Raw genomic sequence first — 12,520 nt, forward strand, 5'->3', positions numbered from 1 at the left:
GTATATAAGGATACATCCTATGTGATAGCAGCAGCCGCAGTGCGCCATTGCGCGATAGTCTTATTTCTTCTTTCACTTCCGCCCACCGTTTCCCGGAAGTAAATAAATATACCAGACACACAACAGCCATCGGCACCGTAGGGAGTTAGGCAAGTTCCGGTTTTCATTCCTCGGTAACATCTGACGACGTTTCATTGGTTGTCGTACAGCAGCCATTGGCGAACTCCTCCCAAAGAAAAAAACCCTCACACTTTGACTTTCCTAATGGCTTTTATACTTTGTCTAATAGTCTTAAAGTTTTCGAAGGTCTTTTTTAACGTCTGAAAAGAAGAATAACTTGGGCTAGTTATTTTTTGAATTTTTATTTTGGTTTTTATTTGATTAATTTTAGTCCATGTCATAGTATAGACGTTACTTGTAATATTTACACATACATCATATTCATATATAGAAATAGAAGACACGGAATCATGTACAGAGGTGTATCATATAATATAATATCGCTATGTAAATGTATGCGGGCTAGAGACTCGCCCAGTTCCATTTCATTTTTTTTTTGGTATCGGCAGCGAGACCGCGGGTCATATCATTTTTCATCACGTGAGAGGAGGACCGGGGCATATCTGGGGGTATGGGGTAGAAAACACAAATTGAAAACAAGAGATAAATCATGTCAGCATCGATGATGAAAAACGAAATCACAACATTAGATACCAAGAGGGGAGAGGTGTTACGCATTATAAATAACCATCGAAAAAATTATTATTTTATTCACTTTTTTTCATTTGAAGTTTTTTGTTTGTTGTTGGGTGTGGTATATTTTTGTTTTGAGATAGACGAGGATCGAATAACACGGTATTAATATTAATTCGAACAATTGAATCCGTGGGAACAATAGCGCCAATTTAGAGCGTGATGTTTCGTCAGATGTTAGTTTCGCAGGGTGTACTAATAAAAGGGAAACAATGGACTAGAATGGTGTGGGAGGGATTTGTGCGTTAAATACACACACAGACACAATAATGTATTACAAGTGGCCCAGTTTTCATTCAGACGAATTTCTGTTTTCTCGGGTGGGCTAAGTTTCTTGTTTCAATTCAATCGGTTTAGGAGGGAAATATACAGTAAAAACTAAGAAAAAGGCGGAGAAACAGGTGGAAAAGAGAGATTAATCGTCATTTGTGTCTTTAATAGTCGAATGCGTTTGGGAAAGAACCTTGAATTGACTATTAAAACTCGTTATTCTTCCTCTTATTCCGCACACTTGAATTGCCACATTTGCTTTTTGGGTAACATTTGTTTCAGTTAACGATCAACAAACAGCTCACTTCACACACCAACGTTACGCTGCACAGTAATAATAATATCGGTGTGTTTTTATAATACCCCTTTGATTCGAAAATATATCGTCATATATGTCGATAAATATAAGCGCGTTTCTTTCCCCAACTTTTAAAATTTGATTAGGTAACTAGTAAACTTTTTTTGTCTTTTTTTCTGTTTTAAGTAAATCAAAAACGTGAACCATCGTCTTTGGGGCGTGTATAAAACGTGTGATGTGTTAACCTTGTTTAAAAACATTGAAAAAATATATCGTACAAATTAAGCTTTTTTTTTTTGCGTGACGCGAACCCGGATCGACACATCACTGGGAAAATCTTTCTCTTCCTCTCCTTTGTTATCTAATATTTACAAAAGTTTTTTGGGGTCCCTGTAATTTAGTACCAACAATTGCCGAGGGTCAAAGTCGAAGACACAAATAAATGGGAATGGTGTCGGATCAACAACGTAAAATCAATAAAAGAAACCGTGACGTAACGAATGAACGGATGTCGAACACAAAATGTCTCCGAAAGCCTTATTAAATTATGTTTTTTTTTTTTCTTTTAGCAAATTTTACACGACGAGAGAAGCGCAGGCGGAAGTCTTTACACACACTATCGAACAAATAGATTTTTCGACATGAAATAAATTATAAGCTCTTTACGTTTTGTTTTTCTTCTGTTTGGTGATGTTGTCCGTTTGATTTGTATAAGTCATCTAATCCCGAAATATTTTCTAAAGGTTCTCGACAGCAACGCCGGTCAGTCGCTTGTGCTCGATCCGCTCAATGCCGGCGATGGTGTCGCCGCTGGAATGCCTGATCGTCCTGCTCGTCTGATTCTCGGCAGAAGCCACACTGAGTCGCCCCATGTTGTTTTTGCCGTGCTGCTGTTGGTGGTGAAAGCCGAGGGCCGCCTGCTGGTCACGCTGCTGCTCCCGGGGGTCTTGACAGCGCGTGCAAAACACACAAACCAGCGTGTTGCGGAAGGCTTCCCGGAAATCCTTATTGAAGTAGGCGTAGATAAGCGGATTGAGGGTCGAATTGAAATAGCCGATCCAGAAAAGGACTTCAACGACGATGTCGGGACAGTAGCAGAGGTCACCACAGAGGGTGACGGACATATACCAGCTGAAGAACGGCAACCAGCACAGCACGAAAGCTCCCATAATGATGCCCAGCGTCCGGGCCGCCTTGTGCTCACGTCTGATTTTCTGCAGGTGTTTGCTGTCTTTGCTGATGGTCGGTGTGTTGCTGCACGTGTCGTCTCGACACTGGTACCGACATGTGTCCGACGATCCTTCCAGCAAAGCGCTCCGATCCCCCGCGCTGATCCTCTTGTTTTCCGGCTGGGGTGGCGGCGGCGAAGAAGAAATCGTAGTGGAAATTTGTGCACTGCCGTTTTGTTGCGGCGATTTGCCGTTAGTTTCCAGCAAGACATCCGGTTTGGTCACCTGGATAGCCGGCAAAACAATCACCGTACTGTTGGGTCCGTTAACAGCCGAGTTTACGACTGCAGTGGCCGCCGTCGAGACGGGATCCTGATTCATCTGCTGCTGTTGCATGTGGTGGATTTGGTGCTGCTCCATCTCGGCACTGCGACGCTGGTTTTGCTGGCGAAACAACAGGGCGGCGTCGGCGTTCTTGAGCAGCATCTTCTCCTGTCTAGAGGCCATTTCGTAGATGCGGTAATACGTGTAAAGCATAATGGCGCAAGGAATCCAGAAGGAGATGCTCGAGGAGATGAGGGCGTAAACTTTGTTGACGACGAATCGACAAGTGTTGGGATTCTGCACACGGTAAAGTTGATGTTCTTCTGTCGTATACCTGTTACATTTCATTTTCAATTTCAATTCCATGTTTAAAGATTTTTCTTTTTTCCCAAAATAACTTACCATCCGAGGAATATGGGCAGGTAGGAAATGAGTGCCGGCCAAGTCCAGATGTTGGCCAGCATGACGGCCACTTTCTTGCGGGTGATCTTCATCGGGTACATGAGCGGCTGTGAGATGGCGTAGTAACGGTCGACGCTGATGCAGCACAGGTGCAGAATGGAGACGGTACAGCAGTAGACGTCGAAACTGTTCCAGATATCACCTGATTGGTTGTCGTAGAAATTCGAGTTAATTAGGTCTAGTCACTAATCATAGATTTTTGTTGCAGACTTACACATGGCGTAGCCAAAGATCCACTGGCCGAAGATGATGACGCTGGCGTTAAACCCCATGGCGACGAGTGCAACCAGGATGTCGGCCATGGCCAGCGACACGACAAAGTAATTGGTGATGATGCGCAATTTGCGGAAGCGCGCTACGCTAATGATGACGAGCAGGTTGCCGAAAATGGAGGCGGCAATGATGAGTCCCATCAGGAAAGTCTTGACGACCAGAGTCAGTGTCAAGAACCAATCGACGGCAGCGTCGGCGTCGTCGCCATCGTCGAGACCTCCGCCCAGCTCAGCGTCCATTATCGAATAACTAGTGGCGTCGAACAGCGACGAGCCGTTGTCTATCAACGCTGACAATTCCGTATTAACGTCCATGGCCATCCCGACCGCTCCTATTGGTAGGAGACCTATAAATAGATAAAGAAAAAGCAATTAATTGAAAATCCCGATCGAATCGATATCAACGGCAAATGCACAACAGACAGAAATAGATCTAGAAATTGGTCCTGATGTAATTTTCTGTTAGTCAAAAATATAAAAAGACGTTTTCAAAGAAATTTTCAATGTTCTATCTCAAGGTTTTTCTTTGTCAGAGGTTTTACAGTGTATAATTATACATCTGCATCGAGTATTGTCATGGTGATTATACATGTCGGAAAAGACGGTGCGCTGAAGTTTGCCGTGAAAGGACGAAAGATGGAAAATCTATATGTACCACCAGGGCTGTTTCTAACATATCCCTATTGAAGGAGCCCCTTTTTGTACAGAAACTGGCCGGCTGCAGTCGACTGGAGATGATCTCCCTTTCATTTTCCATGGTATAGAGTCTCCTTATGGTTCACGTCGCCTTTGATGATGACTAGCTAGCGTGCTGGTTTTCTTTAGCCAGCGCAGAGTCCTATATAAATGGATACGTGTGTAACTTGCTGGCAAGTATATAGGGAGAGAAACAGCGGGGGGAAATAAAGTATGTCGACCTGCATTCGGTTGCCGAGTTCTAAATATATTACACCAGGAAAACAAAAAAAGTTCGAAAGCTCTATGAACCCTTAAAGTGCACTAGCACGCCACACGGAATGTCTTCATGAATTCACCCCTCTGATTGTAAATACTGGAGAAGTTCGATAACATTGCGATCGTGCCTCGAGCTCTAGTGATTTTACGTTCCACACCCGCTGTGAATTATTGACACAAACGTTGGGGGGGAGGGATGCGTCTATAAGATACCGAAACCAGGACCCAAAATATCCGAGATACAGATCGATACTTGATATTTGTTCATATTGTCAAGCCACTGGCCACCAACACTACAAAGAGAGCAAGAGAGTCTAGTCTATTATTATGGCCAGTGGTTATAAGATTTTCTCACCTCGGGTATCATACGAGCTATCGATTGAGATCATATTGCAAAGTCGGCGGCAGCAGCTGTGATTTGATCGCTACGCCAGCCAATTTCTGCTGAACCTGCACAGGCATAATCTATAATAAGTATAACGACCCTATAACATATGACTCGGCACGCAATACTCAGACTTTTCACGTGGGCCAAGTTTCTTTTTTTCGATTTTAGCCGTCGATTCGGGAGTTGCCAAACCGCTGGCTCTTCTTCAGCGACGACGGTTCGAAACGTAAACACAAAAGAGAGTTATTTCTATAAAACAAAACAACATCCGCATGATGTAACCATTACAACGTTGCACCACCAGCTCAAATTTCGCAACCGGAGAACGTGGTAGAAATAAAAGGCTGTTTGCAAGGGTTAAAGAGTAGTATTGAATAAGCCATGGATGCGACCGTAGCGGCAGTTGGCTGCAGCGTCGTCCGAAAAAAGAAGAGACCGAGGGCCGCACGGTGACCAGCAACAGCAGCAGACGAGCAATATCGATCCATGCATTAACGACGAAAGATCTGCGCCAGGCTCTGCTGGCGTGGATATAAGCAGGTTCTGCTATCCCGTTGGAGGTAATGGCCAAACGAAAAGGCAGAGGAGGAAACCCGGCTGGCCAAATGAGATGAGTTAATTGTCGCATTGCTCTAGAAGTAATGGGGGGGCATTCCTTTCCTGCCGACCCTGGACATTCGATCCTTCTGTTAAATAATAACCACTATAGCCCCCTGTTCCCTTCCGCTTGATTGTGTTATTACGCCCGCAGTTTGGCCTGGCTTTCGTTAACCGCTGTATAGTCTCCTATGTACTCGCCCGCTCCATCAAATTCTCGCAAGAGTTGGGAGCGCCGTCGATTATTATCGGAAGAGAAGCGGTGAATCACTTGTCATCCAACCGTGGCTGCATGGCTCTATTTTTAGCTGGAACTGCTTCTTCTTCTTCTTCTTCCTCGCGCCTATCTTTCACGACGGCAATCTAAAAAAACCAAGTCACGTAACGATGCGTCGGTCGTAGAGCTCAAACGTCATCTGGCCTACAAGGGAATGATAACGATATATATATGGTCAACCCCCAACGTAATCTTGCATCCACATAACCTCCGGCGGTCCCTATTCTACTATAATGTGCCCTCCATTTCTTTCACTACTTTTTATTTATTTTTTTTTTTTTGAAACGTCAGCCGAAATATACAATCACATTGGGCCGCCGCCGCAGTAGTGATGGATCGGTTGATTCATATTACATTGCGTCGCTACCGCTGTTCCATCACTGACGTCGTGAAATGACTGCGGTCGCCTCTGAATGCCTCAAAACTGCCACCCGTCTCTTGCCCGTGTATTTATACATAAAGGCCGCATCTGATGGGCTGTGCATGTGAAAGAAGGCCCCATCATCGGGCGGGATATAACGCTATATGGCCCTGTTGGACTCGTGCCCAAAGTTGATTTAGTAAATCTAAAATACGTGAGGGGTTTCTAACTTTTCCCTCCCCCCCACCACCAACAAAAGAACGTGCGATCCAGATGCGCCGGGCTTAGATAATGCGAGACGAATCAAAATAGAAAAGAAAAAAAACGACGATACTTGCGACGAGCTTGGCCGCGTACGCAAAAAAAGACTTGGATGTTATAATTGAGCAGCCGAGAAAAAAAGAAGAGGTCCTTGGGAGCACCAAGGCATTTTCAATGGGGTGGAAATAAACTAGGTCAATATATGCTGAGCTAAGCTGTGTAGCGGCCCCTCTGCATGATCTAATCGAATCCTTCCACGTCAGATTTCTATTGTGACGTGATCCATACAAGTTGATGGTTAACAAAAATAAAATAAAAAAAAGAAAGAAGGATCCGCCCTGTTTATACAAGCCGACGTGCCGGGGCGTACAGCAACACGCAAAAAAAAAAAAAAGAAAGAAGATACGATGGAATAATATTTGGGGTCGTGTAAATGTGTGACGGGATCTACTGGTCCAATTCGGCTAAAGTGTTTGGCTTAAGTTTATATAAACTTCCCTCCCGCCCAACAACAAAAAACGAGTGCAGCAGCAGCTGCTGGGGTTAGCGATGGAAGAAAATGGGAGCGATCCATCACAGACCCTGTTGGTTTGTGCTTGACATTCGTCGAGATACACCGCAGTGATGTCTGAGGTTATTTCTTTTTTTGTTTTCTACTCAACCGCAACGCGGCGACGTCTGGGCTCTCTTCTTGTGTGTGCCTTCCGACTTGTGTCCGTCTATATCTCTCTGATGCTGTTCGATAATGCATTTTCTGGCTCTCTCTCTCTTTATCCCTCTTTTCCTTCGCTAGCCTCTTCATTATCCCAACATTTTTCTATACTTCATTGTTCGTTCTCCCGGAGGTCTGCGCACTCCACGTCTACTTCCCGGATGCTTTTGTATGAGCAGAAAAAGCATCGATAACGAAGATATTGATACAAAAACCAGTTTCGGCAAAATATTTCTATTCGCAGTATCGATCCAGACATGAAAAGATGATGGCAAATACAATCTATACAATATCGTCATGTCTGATGTGAATAGTTCGTTGTACAGTTGGCTATAGTTAAAAGACTCTATTATGGCAAAGGTCTTTCAAGCGAGACGGAATTCCACAATATCCGTGCACGGCCCATTGTTCGCTCGACCGTCATCCTTCTCAATCTATATACTCTGTCTGTGTGTGTATAAATATTTATTTATACACATATGTATATACGTATATATAGTGAACAAGGATACAGCGAAAAGAGCCAGAAAAAAATCGGAGAAGAAGAGCACAAGACACGGAAATAGCCCTGGGTGTACATCCCATGTATACATAACTTGTGTATGCATCAAAAAAGATTTTTTTTTCTACTGTGATGTGATGAGAAAAAAAAAGAGATACTTCCTCACAGACTAAGGGACGTCTACTTTTGTTGAATCTCTCGTGTTCGACAGCACACATAGAGGCAAAGCTGCTTGGGTTAGTTCCGACTGTGTCGTACAACGTTTCACGTCAATGCCAGCACGTCCTAGAACTCATACGCTATTACGAATGCCCCGCTGTGTGCATAATTCGCAGTCGCTTGCAATCTTCTTATTCGGCGCAGCCTAGGGAAATTCAACTGACAGCACAACAGCCGTCGAGCTGTCTGCTGGTTACTATTCCCCGCTGCTGCTGCTCTTGCTGCATCCGCCGCCATCAGCTGCGAGATTTTTTAAGTAGTAGCCTAGAGGATTGAATATTTGAATCACGGCTGAGCTGTGCAACTGCGGTATTAGTACAAAAGCCGGTGATCATCTATTCGTGGGAAAAAAGGACAATTCTGTTCACATGCAAGCCATTTCTCGAGTCATATTTCAAAAAAAGCTGCATAAGAATTTCAATCAAGTTGTTGCATAATTCAATTGGGATACAGCCCAGCCTAACTTGTTTAACAATGGCAGTAACGACGCTAATAAATTCCTACTTTGACTGAATTTTATTTAAAAGTGGGGGGCGAAAACGCTCTTTTGAATAAGTCAAAGAAAACAAATGGAGTGGGGTAAAATGGCAGTCAAATAAGGTCCTCATTTGAAAACCAGTAACTTTTCTTTCACCAATATGCACAGGGACAAAGTCTGGCGAGCGACAACAATAGTCTCAAAATGATGACGGCCGGATATTGACAAATACTGTCGAGTGCCTTTTGTGAATACACGGCCGGAGAATTCGCAGTTATTAAAAAACAAAACTTTCCATCTCGATAAAAAAGGAATGTTGAAAACAGCAAAAAGGCCAGGAACGTTTCTGTCTTATTGTTTTCCAGCCCCTGGAAATAGCAAAGTTGCTACGTAGCTGAGCTGCCGAAATGCCTTGCGAGCAGAGTTTCATTGGAAATCGAATCACTTTGTCTTATTTCTGTCACATCAGTTGTCTGTCCGGCAGCAGACTCTGGCTCACATTGTTCTGGGCGCTATTCTTAAAGTTGCGACTTGAAATCAAATCAAATATCAGAGTCAGCCCAGGGGTGGTGGGGTGTGTTTCCAGACAGTCATCTAACGCTCCCCAGCTGAGCTAAAGGAACTTTTTGTGAACTGGACCCAGTCCTTTCCCTTTTCTCTTGTGTTAAGATTGTCATCAACGCGGCAGCGGCGAGAAATTGCGCACGTCAACTGCTGCGCCGTGGCATTTCTGATATGAAAGTGATTGTGCAGCGCCAAGAGCGCATATCATCCCTCCCCTCCTCCCTGAGTACGACAAACATTTTTGCAGTGTTGAAAAAGAAAAAGGCTAATTATAGTCTGGCGAAACCCGCCAGCAACAACAACCAAAGCCAAGGCCAATAAAAACAACAACAACAACAACAACAAAGCTCGTGATTTTTTTATCGGCATATTTAATGATTTTGTTTTATACCTAAGATGTCTACAGAGGGAGTAATATCTTTTAATGCCTCTTGGATGGTGCATGTTTCTGGCTGGTTATGGGCGATTTCGTGTTTCCACGGTAGTTTTTCGCAACGTGCCAACGGCGTGAGAGTTTGCCAGACTATATGGGCCATAGGAACAAATGGATATGGCGGCGGTGTGACTGGGCTCTACTAGGCAACTCAAAGGACATCTCATTTAAAAAGATACTCTACTTATGATGGCTTCACGGTACAGCGCAAAAGATTTTGCCCTCCCTGTCACACGTATACATTTTCATTGTTTTCTCCGCCCGTTGCCATTGGTTATGTGTGAGCGAACAACACAACAAATGCGACTTTTTTCAACGCCCGGCAACTTCGCCTCGAACTTCGCCATAGAGAATCTAAGAGTCGGTCAAAGTCCTGTCGTCTCCTAAAACAAATTACGAACCTTGGAAGATCAATTTAATCGCCGTCAGAGTTAAATTGAACAACGAACCCGAGAGCTGTGAACCACACAAAAGCGACAAACTGAAACTAATCAAATGACTTATTCATAAGAGTTCCCCCCCCCCTCCCTTCTGGAAGGCCCAGATGCGTGCAAAACGACTCAAAGTCAATTATCATATCGCCAATTATGGAGAGCAGAGCCATCCGGGCGGCAGAACGGAATAGAAAAGTCGACGAAGAGTTTCACAAGACAGATACCTCGTTATTGATCGGCCCATTTTACGTCTTTAGAGTTGGCGACAAAAAGCGTTTCGACGCTATTCAACTATGCACGACCTCCTTTGTCGATACAATGAAAATGGGAGAAAGAAAAGCAATTCGATATTTACCGACCGAAGAATAGAAATCAAATTAAAAAAGAGGGGAGATTGAAAAGTTAGTTCGACTCGGTTGTTGTTGATCACGCCACAAATAAATTTGTTAAACGGAAATTTGCGCCGGGGAGGGGGGGGGAGGCGGAAGCGATGGGTTGGAGATTTGTTGTCATCAAATCTGCAAATCGCGTGAAAAGGCCGCAACGAATTTCGGTTGAACCGAAGCCATAATTGGCACGCAAGAGGCGATAAAAGAAATAACAGCCGGGCCTCGTGTTCGTGCGTGTGCGAAAAGCGCAAAAATTAGGACGGAACATTTTGTCGATCAATTATTGTTATGTTGGTATCCGATGAAAAAGAATTACAGCACAACTCGCTCTGATTATTTGCGTTTCCTGCGTAACAGCCAAAACGAAAAAAAAAAAAAAAAAAAAAAAGACTTGGTAGTCCTGCCGGGCTGGCCGTGTACTATAGTCTTACACTAACCTATTTATATCTCGCAACAACACGCCAATGGGCTCCAGTGATCAACCGACTTCTCGTAGTTCACGTTGTAAAACGGGCTATTAACTGGCTATGCCTGGCGAAGGTTAACAGCCCGTCATCGTCTGACGTGATTTACAGCTCACATGTCCGTCGTGTGTAACTAACTAATAACTGGTGAAACCCGGCAGCGTTTTTCTGCCTGATTGAAGCCTATACAAATGATCTCATTTCCATTCCGTCGCTACAGCGCTACAGGGCCGACGCGATACAATAGCTGCGTGAGAAATAAGAAGAGAACTTTGCTCCGGAAGGAATCAAAAGAGAATTGTCGGGAATCAAAATGCAAGGACACGCTTTCGTAGAAACTTTGTGTTTAGGCCAGCAGAGCCATTAAACATTTAAAACTTTGTGGATAGACCTGCCGCCACCACCATTTCCGTCAAATCGCATAAGCTGGCGAAAAAGTGATTCCCTTCAGACAAAAAGAAAAAGAAAATCCTTTTTCCTCCCGTTTTCTTTATTCCTGTCCGCTAACGAAGCGTTAGGATCAGCGGGAACGATTTCGTATAAGAGGCAAGCCGACAGACTGTCAAATGACGGAAACAATGGAGCCAACTCGGAGAACCGAATCAGATAATATCCTTTGAAATAGAAAGCAATATACATGCATAAAAGGTCCACAATGTACCGTACGCTCCTGTCCCCCAAGAAGATTACATTCAGACTCATCGAAAATGCTATCTACTGAATTCTGATGTATACGTAAAGTGGGAGGGGAGGGCTGAAGGTTATTTTCCTTTTACTGACTTTTTCTAACGGCGGAAATCGTTTCATATTCATTGCAACTGAAATCGACTTTTGACGTTTTCTCTCTTTGACAGTGTGGCTTTTTCTGCGTTGCCGGCTGGTGCATTCTTGATGCGACTATTGGGCCGCGCGGCTGGTGACTCGCAAGTGAGTAACTCTATATTCAGAACCGAGCTGGGACGGATTAGAAATCGAATCGAGTTTCCGCCCTGGCTCGTTTCGGGGCCATGCTTTCGCCCTGGTATATTGTGTGCATGCCTGGAAATCAACCGAATTCTAAAACCTTGCGTGTGGGGGTTTTCTATGGGAGCGTGGTTGTTTTGTTTTGTTTTGTTTTCTGGAGTGGGGGAAGGAAGTGGTCGACATTTGGTAGGAATTCAAGAAATGGAAATCAATCACTTACGGTTGGTTGATTGGATCGAATTAGTTTGGCAGACTGGTCCTGGCTGCTGACGATGATGATGGCTCCTCTGCTGCTGCTGATGCCTCCTTTCGTGAGATGAAGAAACGGCGACAGCATTCCACTTGGTCAAGCTCCTGATTCACTCGATCCCTTAGTGCACAGCCGAGGAAGAAGTCGAAGTAGGAGAAGAAGATGAAGAAAGGGACGCAGAGAGTGCGCCGGATGATAGGACGAAAAGATGAGCGTTACGCCGTTTGACACAAAGCCTTTTATAGTATTGGTTTTCTTTTCTTCTTCTTCCACCGCCTGTCTACTGCTGCGTATCGAGCAACCAAATAGCCAAACGTGCAGCAACGAGGAGAGTGGTTCTAGCAGTGAGACGTGCCGGGTTTGTTGATGATGATCCTCGTCCCATCAACGTCGTGAACATCATCCGCCTTGTTCTCCTTTTATTCGCCAGATCGTCCGTCTTCCCCAAATCGCCTTCTTGGGACTCGTTTCTCGTGTTTCCAGACTTGTTATCCAACCTGCACAGAGAGAAGGAGAAAAATAATCAATACGGAACTCCATTCAGTCGGCAATGTAATCACATGCAACGATGGCGATCGCCCGCCCCCACTTAATTATTTACAACGTGCGGTCGTCCTGTGTGACTCTGTGACTGGCCTCTCGGTTGCAACAGTTCATTCAAGGCGTCACCCAACAAGTCAAAAATAACAGACTTTGATATTAAGCTGATTTTTCTATAGAGTCTTT

General features: G+C 44.3%; 1 protein-coding gene across 3 annotated transcripts in view; it reads right to left on the reverse strand.

Moving 5' to 3' along the window:
• Positions 1-346: 346 nt before the first annotated feature.
• LOC124315242 (octopamine receptor beta-1R-like) overlaps positions 347-12,520 on the reverse strand; it is a 34,673-nt gene continuing 22,499 nt past the window's right edge. For 2 of the 3 annotated variants that reach the window (XM_046780777.1, XM_046780776.1), the window contains 4 exons: positions 11,765-12,291; positions 3,491-3,895; positions 3,217-3,418; positions 347-3,148 (listed from right to left, as the gene is read on the reverse strand). In XM_046780777.1, the coding sequence (XP_046636733.1) occupies positions 2,059-3,148; positions 3,217-3,418; positions 3,491-3,869 (1,671 nt within the window). In that variant the 5' untranslated portion in view covers positions 3,870-3,895; positions 11,765-12,291 and the 3' untranslated portion in view covers positions 347-2,058. Of the gene's footprint in view, positions 3,149-3,216; positions 3,419-3,490; positions 4,040-11,764; positions 12,292-12,520 lie in introns of those variants that run through there. The other variant, XM_046780778.1, reaches the window with a different exon arrangement.

Source organism: Daphnia pulicaria, chromosome 11 (genome assembly GCF_021234035.1).
Source record: "Daphnia pulicaria isolate SC F1-1A chromosome 11, SC_F0-13Bv2, whole genome shotgun sequence".
Classification (NCBI taxonomy): domain Eukaryota; kingdom Metazoa; phylum Arthropoda; class Branchiopoda; order Diplostraca; family Daphniidae; genus Daphnia; species Daphnia pulicaria.